Source organism: Mastacembelus armatus, chromosome 16 (genome assembly GCF_900324485.2).
Source record: "Mastacembelus armatus chromosome 16, fMasArm1.2, whole genome shotgun sequence".
NCBI lineage: Eukaryota > Metazoa > Chordata > Actinopteri > Synbranchiformes > Mastacembelidae > Mastacembelus > Mastacembelus armatus.
Genome location: NC_046648.1, coordinates 13,839,649 through 13,853,441, shown reverse-complemented (window position 1 = coordinate 13,853,441; position 13,793 = coordinate 13,839,649). Strand labels below are relative to the sequence as shown.

The following is a 13,793-nucleotide window of genomic DNA, read 5'->3' as shown; positions in this document are numbered from 1 at the left end:
TCTTTGGTCTGAGATTTCCCTGTGGGTTGTGTTTACAACAAATCAAACAGGATTTACAAAAATTTTTTGAGTAGTTATTGAATCCTGGTGCGTGGAAATACTTTTCCACTGCATATACCATCCCTCCTGTTGACACATGGCAAGGCCCATGTGTCAAAATAGCTGCTGTATGATAAAGACTTCTAGGTAGGCAAAGTTTGTCTTTGATTTTAAAAAGGTCTTGCTCTATTGTGGCTCCGTCTTTGAGCCAGAGTTGTTGTTCAGCTGGTGGGGCTCTTTTCTGCATGTCCGAAAGTACTTCATGGTCTATGGGCTGTTTCACGTCTTCTATAATATATAGATTACATTTGCCGAATTGTCCCTGTGCAGCTGCCTTTGCTGTTACATCTGCCTTCTCATTTCCTTTCGATAGGAGTCTGTACCTTGTGTATGTGCAACACATTTACAGATAGCAATCTGCTTTGGTAACATAACAGCTTGCAATAACTCTTTTAGGAGGGAGGCATGTTTAACTGATTGTCCTCCAGCTGTCTTCATTCCTCTGCGAGCCCATTGTGCAGCAAAGAAATGGAGTGTTGAAAAAGCATATTGGCTATCTGTGTACACTGTAACACTTTTTCCCTCTGCCAGTCTGCATGCTTGAGTTAGAGCGATTATTTCTGCAGCCTGTGCTGAGAAATGTGAGGGGAGTTGACCTGCTGCACAAACGTCCTGTAGTGACACTACAGCGAACCCACACATATTTTCTCCTTTCTCATTTTTAAAGCAGGAGCCATCTACAAACCACACTTCCCCCTCAGCTAAGGCAACATCTTTCAAATCACTACGAGGTTTGCATGTCTCCTCAGTGTTTGTAATGCAACAATGTGGTGTGCCTTCCTCAGCTGTGGGCAGTAGGGTAGATGGATTAAGTGTAGAACATCTTTTTATGGTCAAATGTGGCTGAGACATTAAAAGAGCCATGACAGACAGATGTCTGGCTGGTGACAAAAATGACATCTTGGTCTCTGTCAGAAGCAAGTCAACTGAGTGTGGGACTAGCAGTGTAAGTGGGTGAAAAAGTACCACTTCTGCTGAGGCCTGTACTGCCATTGCAGCCGCACACACAGCTCTGACACAGGCAGGCAAAGCACAAGCCACAGGATCTAACTTCTTAGAGTAATAGGCTACTGGTTTCTGTTTTCCTCCTGACAGCTGAGTCAACACTGAAGTCATAAACTTCCCTTTACAGTCTACTGTCTGGACAAAAGGTTTACTATAATCTGGCAGGCCTAAAACTGGTGTGGTCACTAGTTTTCCTTTTAACTCACTGAAAGCCCTCTCGCCTTCAGGAGTCCACCTTATCTCCTGCTTCATGGCTATTGGAGTCTCATAAATTAAGTCTAACAGGGGTTGTGTCACCTGAGCATAGTTTGGAATCCACTGTCGACAATAGTTACACAGCCCTAAGAATTGCATCATCTGTTGCTTAGTGATAGGCTTACAGGCTTGTTGAACAGCTGCTTTCCTAGATTCAGTCAGGGCTCTGCCTTCTGGTGTTAGTTTATGACCCAGGAATACAACTTCAGAGGCAGCCCATTGCAATTTTTCTGGGGATGCTTTGTTGCCTGTTCTTTCTAAATGTTTGGACAGCGCTATTGCAGTGTCTTTGTTGTGTTGCTGGGTGTCTGATGCAATTAAGATATCATCAACATAAGTCAAAATTTGGCTATGTGGAGGCATGTGGAATGTAGATAAGCAATTTTCTAATTCAGAAGCAAATATTGTGGGGCTATCTACATAGCCTTGGGGTAACCTAGTGTATGTAAGTTTCTTTCCCTCAAAGGTGAAACCAAACCATCCCTGTGAGTCTGGATGCACTGGTATAGAAAAGAAAGCATTGCTTAGGTCTACTACTGTAAACCATTTCATCTCAGGTCTTAATTGATGAATTGATGAATCAGGGTGTGAGGGTCTGGAACACATGGTGCTCTACTCTCCACTGCCCTATTGACTTCCCTCAAATCCTGGATCATCCTCCAACTATTTGCATCAGCTTTCTTGACTGGAAATATGGGGGTGTTACACTGAGCCTCGGGATCTCACCAGGATTCCTGCATCGAGCATCCCTTGCACAACAGGTCTGATTCCTGCTAAAGCATCTGGTTTTAGGGGATACTGTTTTATTCTGGGTCTATAACCTGATTTAGGTTTGATTATGACTTCTGAGGCAGTGGTCATTAAGCCTACATCAGTCTTGCCTCGGGACCAGAAACTGCTGGGCACTTCAGCCAAGCACGGATCTATGTCCTCTAGTAGCAACACTCATTCTCGATCATCCTCCCCCATGTGGGCACGGGGAGTGGCAGTTACAACCCAATTTAGGTTTTTGTAAAAGCGGTTTCCCACACTGTTACTGAACCAGCCCCCCTTGCCCTCATGCCAATCACAAATGCTTTCTGCTTCATTTAAAAACTGTTTCAGCTCCTCCCAGTACATGTCATTAGTCTTAGACACTGACAGATAAGGATTAGGTGTCCACCCTCTTACAAGACGTTTAGCTTCCTGGGTGAGGCCTACAGAACAGACTGCTTTTCCTTTTCTGTCAGTGTAAAGAGTCTTAAGAGTTATTCTTTGTGGCCCTAGTTTTTCAAATTTCTGTGCATGATCAAAATCGGGACCTGGAGTGTGCTTATAGTAAAGAGTTACATGCATCTGCTCTGGAGTAAGGCTTTCCGTGTGAGGTGGTTGAGGATCAGGCAACAGGCGCAGGAGCTGCTCTCCTGTCCGTCCAGGGTCAGGTGTGGGCAGATCTGGGACCACCAGTAGTAAGGCGTCCCTTGTTTTAGCACTGCATAGGAGGGGACCTCTTCCCCTGGACCTATTGCAGCCATTCCATTGGTAGTGGGCACCAAGGATATTTTCAATTTGCTCAACAGATCTCTGCCCAGTAGATTGACTGGACAGCTTGGACATAAAACTGCCATTGCCTTCTCCTGGAAGCCAGATGCCTCATCCTTAATCACAAGGCTTTGAGAGAAACTGCAAGGAGTGACCTGTCCATTTGCTGATCTCACAAAGATATGTTTATCACCTCTTGTCACTCCAGGAATTCTGTCCCTTAATACTGTTCTGTCTGCTCCTGTATCACACAAAAATTTTATTTTTACTCCATTAATTTTTAACACTCTAATGGGCATTACTTTGTTCTCTTCTGTACTATAATAAGTCTCCACAATTTCACTAAGATCCAATTCTTCAGTATTTGAGGGGTCTAGTCATGCATTAAGGTTATGGGGTTCAGGTCGGTTGTACTCATCTGATCTCCTGTATCCTCCCTTTCTCTGCCTCCGTTGATCACATTCTCGTGCAAAATGACCTGGCTGACCACAATTATAACATACTTCATCCTTTTGTTCTTCTTCCTTGTACATGTCTCCTCGCCTCTTAAAACCTCCTCTACCTCTGACACCTCTTCTGAATCTTTGAGGACCCCCCCTAGATCCACCACTGCTCATCACATCCAGAAGTGCAAACACAGCAGCCTGTGACTGTTGCTTCGACTTGTGCTTTTGCATGTCTTGTGCATAATTCATTATCTGAGTGACTCCATCTGTAGGAGTATTAATGTTGAGTTTTTGTATGTGATGCGTAATGGAAGGGCGGAAACCACTCAGCAGGGCCTGCTTTAACTGCTGCTGATCGGCTGAACCAGGGGCCTCCTCAGGTTCCAATCCACTATTTGCTTTAAACACTTCCTCTAACCTTCCTCTGTATTCCTGCACATCCTCATCATCTTTCTGTTTACACTGAGCAATAGCTTGGTAATCAGGAGGTTTAACAAAAGCATCTCTAATCCGCTCTGTTAATGCTGTGAATTGAGCTTCCAATACAATATTATTAGGAGGCAGAACTGCTCCAGCTGGAGTTCAGCCAGTATATTCTCCTCTTACTCCTCCATACCTATGTCCTAAGGCTTTTCTACACACTGAGTCAATTTCCTGTCCATCCAAATTGTAACTTTGTCTAAGTTGCTGCAGGTTAACAATCCACTGGCGAACATTAGCGAGGGGATCCCCCAGTCCTTTTACTGCATCCTCTAATTCTTTGCAGGACCAGGGTCTCCTCACTAAGAGAAGGTGCCTATTATCACCTCCCACTCCATAGTGGGGGTTAGGTACCTCTATGGCTGGAAAGATGCTAGTCTGGTCTTCCAGTAATGGCCAGGGGGGTGGGTCAGGACAGGGCCCCATCCATGACCCATCACCCTGGGGGTTTTTAAATGGGCTCGTGTCAGACATAGCTGCTGCTAATTGTTGAACCTCATTAACCAGGGGACTGTACAACTTTCCCGTTCTAGTGCGACTGGGGCTAGGTAGGACAGGTCCCACTATCCCACTGGGGGGGACTGGGGGAGCCGGGGTTTCAGCTGACCCTGCTGCCCCCGCCTCAGCCGCAGCCGCTGCTGCGGCTTGTGCAAGCAGACGTCTCTGCTGCTCTCTACGTTCTTCCTGTTGAATTAGTGCTTGTGGACGCCCTACAAAATCAGCTGGATCCTCTTGGGGAGCTGCTATGAGGGACTTTTTATCACCTGTTTTCTTATCTTTTTCTCTTTTTGCTTGCATTCCACAAAGCCGTCTCCTTTCTGCCTGTTCCTGCCATTTAACAGCTTCCATAATTTGTAATTTGAATTTATCAATTCTCTTAGGTTCTGCTATAGCCATTTCTGCTTTCAATTGAGTTACCAATTTATTGCATGCGCAGGTTTCCAGTTTCCCAGGAAACTCATATTTTTTCTTCCATTCACCCAAATATCTTGCTGATCCGGGGAAATAGGTGTTCATAAATTTAGGATCCCCCGTTAATTGGGGTTTACTGTTTCCCTTTCCCATAGTTGCAACTTGGCACAAGCAAACGATCAGTCACAACAGCGTGGGGATCGTCCATTGTATCAGGCTTCTACAGGTACTAATTACCTGCGGATACAGCCGTCCACCACACTCAACTTTTCAATTTTTACTTGTGCCCAACAAATAACACACAGTTTCAGTGGGAAGTGACACCGTTCTACTTGGTTGGCAATTGCCTGTCCAACGTTCCCTTTTCATCAACAAACAAACAAACAAACAAGTAAGCATACACATTCACTCCACAGTACTGTTTAATATGCCCTCCTAGTGTCCCTGACACCGGAAATACCCCATCATGTCCCTGACATGTGAATTTATTTTGCCATGGTCTTTTATCCCTCTGTCCCTGACAGATATCAAGTGGTCTTGTCTAACAATTTTCACCGTTCGTGTATTCGAATCAATTTGATTCTAATCCCGCTCTGCAACGGTATTTAATTTAGACTCACACGTTTTTTCTGACGTCCATTCACACAGTTTCACCCGCGGATTTTTACCTGATTTGACTCAAGGGTTGCCTTCACGGTTTCTGTCAGACAGTAGGGCTGAGAGGATGTTTCCAGACGGGGACCTGCCGACCTCCCAACGAATTCACGTGGGTGGATTTTCTCCAGCCATCTAACGGCTGACTGTGCACAGATTCACGGCGTCCTCGTCCTCCTCTTCATCCAAACTGTCGTATTGGAAACCGGGCGGAAACACCAATAAATATGTCAGGTTTACGCTACACTGACATGGTTCTTTTCCCTGAAGGCAATGAAACACACGACAACTTTGTACCGAGTATCTGTCTGCAAGTGAAAGACTGTCTTCTCTCCCCATGCGACTTTCACCCTTCTCTCACTCTTTTCACTTAGCAGTCCTTTATTTGTATAGTGGGGAACAAAACCAGACACAGGATACTTGGGTGCAATAAAACTTCAGTTCATCATGGGTCATAAGGTTATGGAGGTCAGCTGGAGAAACAGACCTCTCACATAAACAGCCTATCTTCAGATCTAATTCCACAATGGCAACAATTTGAACTTTTGTCCTTATAACCCCAACACACGTGAAGCGGCACTCCTTACATTCCAAACAGAGACAAATAGTTTAGCTTGTCCTCAGAGTAAAAACACTGATTTTAACTCAAATGAGAATCGTTTGGCTCCTCACTGTGTTGTATTGTGCTGCACTAATCCGTCCAATCTACATTGACTGAAAGGCTCATTATGCGCGGCTTTGTCTGGACGTTCAGTGCGTCTTTTGTGTTCTCAGGTAAATCACATGACTATTCATCCTCAGACACACCCTCTTGCATATGGCCTTTCTGGACAAAAAGTGTCTTAGAAAATTTAACCCTCTGGGGTCTGAGGGGGTTTTGGGGGCCTGGACAAATTTTGACATGTCCTGACATTTGTGCTTTTTTCAGTGTTTTTTAAACATATTAATGTCTAAATTCTAATAACACTGTAATCAGCACAAAATTGGCTACAATAATATGTGAGCTTCAAGTTTATACATTATTGTGTTTTTGAGAAAAAAGTGTTTATGCATGGCTAGTGAAAAACTACAATTTTTTACTCACTGAAATAAGACCATAAAACACAAACTGAACACTGGTTCACAAGACTTTGGAGACCAGCATGTTGTAGGCTAAAGTGTTTACTTCAGAGTGCTGTGAATGTCATCTTGTTCACACATTCACAGTAAACAATACACTGATTTAAATTTTCTAAGACACTTTTTGTCCAGAAAGGCCATATGCAAGAGGGTGTGTCTGAGGATGAATAGTCATGTGATTTACCTGAGAACACAAAAGACGCACTGAACGTCCAGACAAAGGCGCGCATAATGAGCCTTTCAGTCAATGTAGATGGGACGGATTAGTGCAGCACAATACAACACAATGAGGAGCAAACGATCCTCATTTGAGTTAAAATCAGTGTTTTTACTCTGAGGACAAGCTAAACTAAACTGCAGCACCTTGTCCTTTCAAATAAAAGCCCCGAAATAGCATTTTCTCAACAGAAAAGCCCTGAAACAGCAACTCAATATTAAAATGGACGTTACCTATTGGCATACAGCTTCAGGTACCAAGTGAGGCCATTTTCCATGTCAGCCATGGTTTCTGACATGGTCAGACTTTCACAATAAAAGTCTATAGTTATTTATAGGAAGATATTACATTTTTGTAAATTGTAAGGAATATTCAAAATAAAGTCCAGATTCTTGTACAAGGTCCCAAGAGTCTCCTGCAGCACTTGGTCCTTTCAAAATAAAAGCCCTGAAATAGCGTTTTCTCAATAGAAAAGCCCTGAAACAGCAACTCAGTATTAAAAAAGACATTGGTTATTGGCATACAGCTTCAGGCACCAAGTGAGGCCATTTTCCATGTCAGCCATGGTTTCTGTCATGCTCAGACTTTCACAATAAAAGTCTAGAGTTATCTAAAGGAAGATATTACATTTTTGTTACTTATAAGGAATATTCAAAATAAGGTCCTGATTCTAATAAAAGGTCCCAAGAGACTCCTGCAGGACTTTGTCCTTTCAAATTAAAAGCCATAAAGTGAATTATAGGAAAATATTACATATTTGTAAATTATAAGGAATATTTAAATTAAAGTCCAGATTATAGTATAAGGTCCCATGAGTCTCCTGCAGCACTTTGTCCTTGCAAAATAAAAGCCTTTTTATTCAATTCAATTCAATTCAATTTTGCCATCTCTCGCTATCAGACCGGGTTTTCCCCAGAAAGTGGCCCAATTGTCTATGAAGCCCACATCGTTTGCTGGACACCACCTAGACAGCCAGCGACGGAACGACGACATGCGGCTAAACATGTCATCGCTGGTCAGATTGGGGAGGGGTCCAGAGAAAACTACGGAGTCCGACATTAATTTAGCAAAGTTACACACCGACTCAACATTAATTTTAGTGACCTTTAGTGATTTTAGTGAATCGGGTGTCATTGCTGCCGACGTGAATAACAATTTTCCCATATTTCCGATTAGCCTTAGCCAGCAGCTTCAGATTTGACTCGATGTCGCCCGCTCTGGCCCCAGGAATACATTTGACTATGGTCGCTGGTGTCTCTATTTTCACGTTCCTGACTATGGAATCGCCAATTATCAGAGTCGGTTTCTCAGCGGGTGTGTCGCTGAGCGGGGAAAATCTATTAGAAACGTGAACAGGCAGGTGATGAGCCGTGGGCTTCTGCTTAGGAGTATGTTTCCTTCGGACCGTCACCCAGGCTAATTCTCCGGGCTGCTCCGGAGCTGCCCTTGGACCGCTAACAGACCCTGAGCTCGGTGGCTCCACACCAGCTAACGGGGCTAGGCTAGCTGGCTTTTGTTCGAAGGTGCGGAGCCGCGCTTCCAAATCAGTGATCCTCGCCTCCAAGGCTAACAGAACCTTACACTTAATACAGGTATCATTATCGCTAAAGGAGGCAGAGGAATAACTAAACATGTGGCACACCGAGCAAGAAAGAGAGAGAGAGGGAGAGGCCATGTTAGCAAGCTAACTAGCTAGCTAAGCTAATCGGTAGGCCAACGAGCGCTAAGTCAGGAAATAGCAACAAACACCGGTCAAAACAGAAAGGTACCCGACCAGCACCGGAATGCAGCAGCCAGTGAACCGTTCAAAGTCTAGCCGGTTCCCAGGTGTGCCAAACCACAGCTAGTCTGCCGCCAGTCTGCAGACGAACCACACAACACACACAACAAGACACGCCTGCAAGACAAAAGTGATTCGCTTACCCGGATGTTCAGCTTTTATAGCATTCTTTCAAAATAAAAGCATTGAAACAGTAATGTGACATTAAAATAGACTTTTGTAATTGGCATACAGCTTTAGGCACCAACTGAGGCCATTTTAAATGTCAGGCATGGTGTCTTCTTCAGGAGGACATACTTGGACTTCGACAATAAAACTACAGTTATTTACAGGAAGTTAATGCAGTGTTCCAAAGAATAACAAATAATCAAAATTAAAGTTCGTATCTTAACTCATGGTTACATGAGTCTCCTGCAGCAGGCTGCCTTTTCAAAATAAAAGCATTTTTTATTTCATTGTTTCAAAATAGAAGCTAAGAAATGCTAATATTTGCTTCTTTCCAGCACATTTTTCCCTCTCAGCCTTTTTATCACTGCACATGTTTATTTTTTATTCATATTGCTTCATTTCTTCCCTTTTTCAGTCTTTCCTTCCATCTTATCTTCTTTCTCTAAGAAAACCGTGTTGCAAATATTTCCGATTTGCCTACACAGCCTTTACTTTTTTTATTTTTCAGCAATAATAAGCCTTTATAACTACACAATTCAATTCAATTCAATTCAATTCAATTTTATTTGTATAGCGCCAAATCACAATACAAATCATCTCAAGGCACTTTACAAAAACTAAAACTAAAAACCCAACAATTCCCTTATGAGCAAGCACTTGGCGACAGTGGAGAGGAAAAAACTCCCTTTAACGGAAGAAAAAAAAACCTCCAGCAGAACCGGGCTCAGTTTGGGCGGCCATCTGCCTCGACCGGTTGGGGTGAGTGGATAGAGCAGAGAGAAAAGAACAGCAACAATAAACAACAAATAGACACTGCAAATTGGTGGGGCCAGTAACTGCACATCAGCGATAAACAGCTCCAGGACCAGGGACACCTGCAGAAGGTACAGAGAGAGAGAGAGAGAGAGAGAGGGAGGGAGAGAGCACAAACTAGGGTAGAGAGAGAGCTCAAGGTTAGTAACATTCAATGGTGGAATATACATGAGGTGGGAGAGAAGGGGGGGGGTTAGGGTAGGGGAGCTCAGTGCACCGATGGTCCTCGGGCAGTCTAGGCCTATAGCAGCATAACTAACTAAGGGATGGTTCAGGGTTGCCTGAAGCCAGCCCTAACTATATGCTTTGTCAAAGAGGAAGGTTTTAAGTCTAGCCTTAAAAGTACAGAGAGTGTCTGCCTCCTGAACCCAGGCTGAGAGCTGGTTCCACAGGAGAGGAGCTTGATAGCTAAAGGCTCTGCCTCCCATTCTGTATGAAGGAGCTTGATTATGAAGGGATTTGTATGTGAGAAGAAGGATTTTAAATTCTATTCTATATTTTACAGGGAGCCAATGAAGAGAAGCCAATATAGGAGAAATATGATCTCTCTTGCTAGTTCCTGTCAGGACTCTGGCTGCGGCATTCTGGATTAATTGGAGGCTTTTTATGGAGATATTAGGACATCCAGATAGTAATGAGTTACAGTAATCTAGCCTTGAGGAAACAAATGCATGGACTAGTTTTTCTGCATCATTTTGAGACAGGATGTTCCTAATTTTGGAAATGTTGCGCAGGTGAAAGAATGCAGTTCTAGAAATTTGTTTTATGTGTGAGTTAAAGGACATGTCCTGGTCAAAAATAACTCCAAAGTTTTTTACAGTAGTGCTGGAGGCCAGGGCTATGCCATCTAGAGTAGCTATAATTTTAGAAAAGTTATTTCTGAGATTTTTAGGCCCAAATATAATGACTTCTGTTTTCTCCGAGTTTAAAAGTAAAAAGTTACTGGTCATCCAAGCCTTTATGTCAGCTAGACAGGCTTGAAGTCTGGTTAACTGGTTTGTGCTAACAGGTTTAATAGATAGATATAACTGAGTGTCATCCGCATAGCAGTGGTAATTAATAGAGTGCTTCCTAATGATATATCCTAAAGGAAGCATGTACAGGGTGAACAGAATCGGTCCTAGCACAGAACCTTGTGGAACTCCATAACTAACTTTTGTTCGTGTGGAAGGTTCATCATGGACATGAACAAACTGGAATCTGTCCGATAAATAGGATTGGAACCACTTTAACGCTGTTCCTCTGATACCAATCACATGCTCCAGTCTCTGTAATAAGATGTTGTGGTCAATGGTGTCGAATGCTGCACTAAGGTCTAGGAGGACAAGTATCGAAACAAGTCCATTATCTGAGGCTAAGAGAAACAACTATACATTCTTTCTGTCTATACATCTATACATCATCTGTCTTTCTACAAGTTCAATTTTTTGCTGTTTCATTCTTCCCTTTTTTCATTTAACTCATATCATATTTAAATCTTTTGGTTCTTCTTTCTGTCACTACACTGTCTTCTTTCATATTAGTTTAACAATTCTTTCTTTAGCAATTTCTACATCATATGATTCTCTTTTCATCCTTTTCAGTAATGTTGAATAATTTTTTAGCTAAACAAGTTAGCTTCCCTCTCCGGTTTTACCTTTGAGCTTCTAGGATTCTTCAGGATTGCATTTCAGCCTTCAGCTTATTCAGCAATGCATTGCAGCCATTTTCAGCAATTGTTGGTTGTTTTGTCTGTATTTTTGAGTTATATGTACTATTTATCTTTCCATTTTCAGGGGGGTTCTTGATTCCATATTTCCTCATGCTGTTTCTGGAGGGTGTTCCCTTATTCTACTTAGAGCTGGCCATTGGTCAGAAGATGCGTCTAGGGAGCATTCAGGCATGGACTGCCATTAGCCCTTATTTGGGAGGAGTGGGTAAGTGCTGACTGAACTGAGTAATCAATAGTACAATAGCTAGAGTAGTGATGAGACAGCATTTCTACCTTTCTGGTGGCAAAAAAGAGAACACAGTGTGTGTTTGCTGCAGCAACTCTATGGCTGATTACATATTAATTATTATAAATGGTCTGTGCATTCTGCATAGTGGAATAATAGTAAGTTTCAAATTTCCCTATTGTAGTCAAATTCTGTGGGTGCCAACATCCTTGGCTAATAATGTCATGGTTCACCTTTGGGATTTACTGCCGGGGACCCTTACTCTGAAGAGACTTCCTCTTTCCCTCACACTGGTCCCCGGCAGCTTCACACCATTAACCAAATTGACTTCACCTGTGTTTAATCAACGTTGTTGTTTCCCTATATATACTTCCCTGTCTCTTTTGTTTGTGCTGAAGCATTAGTTAGTTTGTGTAAGCCTTGCTTTATTACAAGAGTTGTAGATGTTATCGTTTCATTCGGTTTTCTTAGTTTTCCCGTCTCATTCGGCTTCTCTAGTTTTTTCCCGTCTCATTCGGTGATTTTCAGGTTCACTTTTCATTCGCCTCGCTGTTTTTGTGTTTGCCTTGCCCTGGAGATCCCAGGAGGAAATAAAACCTGTTTCTGTACTGCATTTGGGTCCTACCACCTCTCCTTTGCTCCCACACCCTTCTCTCCAACACATAACTGAATGCTTACCCCAACAATGGACCCAGCGGACACCACCAGGCAGGACCTGATCTCCAGTCTTCTGGACATATTGGATAACATTGTCCGGAACACCCAGGGATACGGAGAGATTTTGGACTTTTGCGCCACGCTGGAAAGGAGGTTTGCAGATCCACCCGGATTTGTGACTGAGCAAAGGGCAGACCAGATACTAGCCCTCGTTGCTTCGGTCCCCTCAGTGTTGGGAGACTGCCAGTATCTCCAGTATCCCATCAAGGCAGCTAAGGGGCTGTGCTACCTCTATATGGCTCCCCTGGCTTCACCACCACCGGCTCTCCTGGTTTCCTCGGACCAAGACGCCGCTCGTCTCGGTCTGATCTCTTCAGTTTCCCAGACCAAGATGTTTCTCCTCCCTCAGTTTGAGTCTTCCCTCCCTCAGTCTGAGGTTTCTCTTCCTCAGACTGAGTCTTTTCTCACTCAGTCTGAGCTCTCTTTCCCTCGGTCTGGGTGCTCACTCCCTCAGCCTGAGTCCCTTCTTCCCTCAGTTTGCCCTCAGTTTCCCTCAGTTTCCCTCAGTCCCTCCCTCAGTTTGAGTCTTCCCTCCCTCAGTCTGAGGTTTCTCTTCCTCAGACTGAGTCTTTTCTCACTCAGTCTGAGCTCTCTTTCCCTCGGTCTGGGTGCTCACTCCCTCAGCCTGAGTCCCTTCTTCTCCCTCTGTCAGGATCCGTGTTTTTTGTCTTCCTGTTTCTTTTATTTTGTAGGATCCTGACAGGAACTGGTTTTTGTTTTACTTTGTTTACTTTACATTGACCTAATTAGTTATTGTTTTCACCTGTTCCTTGTTTGTGTCTTGCCTTTATATACCTTTGTTGTCCCATGTTTTAGTTGCCAGGTTGTCTGTTTAGACACTGTTTTGTGAGTTAAGCCATGAGAGCTGTTAATGCATTGTTTTGAGTCCTGCTAGACATCGTTTTGAGCCTGTCGATACACTCGTGTTTTGATCATGGACTACCTTTTGGTTCCCCCAGGTTTAAGTTAAGTATTCTGCCTCCTTTTTCTTATTAGTTTTCTGGTCCTTTTCCCATGTCCTCTGTTCATGTGTCGTTGTCTCGTGTCATGTTTCATGCCCTTGTGTTCCCATGCCTTGATTCCCTGTGTTACATGTTTTTGTTCTTTGTGTGGTGCGTCTCCCTCAATGTGTATGTGACCCAGACTACCTCATGCCCTGACTCCCTAGTTTCATGTTCATGTTTTCTTGTAGTCTGTGTCCCAGACTACTTCATGCCCCGAGTCCCTGTGTTCACGTTCATATTTTCTCATAGTCTGTTGCGTCTCCCTCGGTGTGTGTGTGACCCAGACTACCTCATGCCTTGACTCCCATATTGTGTTCACGTGTCTGTGTGGTTTGGTGCGTCTCTCCAGTTGTGTGTGTGACCCAGACCCTCATGCCTTGTTCCCTGGTGTCCATGTCTTCGTTCGATGTTCATGTTTCATGTCCTTGTGTTTCCCTGCCTTGACCTGTCCCCTCTTAGCCAAGTGTTTTGTTTCCTGTTTTTGCCTAGTTTAGTTAAATAGTCTTGTTTTTGAACCCTGAGTACCAGAGTGGGTGCATCTGTGGTCCAAAACTTAAGTAATAATTCCCCGAAACCTGACACCCTCAGACTGAGTTGACTCTTCTCACTCAGCCTGAGCTCACACTCACTCAGCCTGAGCTCACACTCACTCAGCCTGAGCTTTCA

The 13,793-nt window shown here is 43.6% G+C and overlaps 1 protein-coding gene across 3 annotated transcripts in view; it reads left to right on the top strand.

The window, feature by feature from the left end:
- The window catches only part of slc6a20 (solute carrier family 6 member 20), a 63,919-nt gene that overhangs the window by 23,678 nt on the left and 26,448 nt on the right, over nt 1-13,793 (top strand). For 2 of the 3 annotated variants that reach the window (XM_026294166.2, XM_026294165.2), the window contains exon 2: nt 11,245-11,385. The exons of the other annotated variant lie outside the window; for it this stretch is intronic. In XM_026294166.2, the coding sequence (XP_026149951.1) occupies nt 11,245-11,385 (141 nt within the window). The remainder of the gene's footprint in view (nt 1-11,244; nt 11,386-13,793) is intronic. 3 annotated transcript variants of the gene reach the window in all.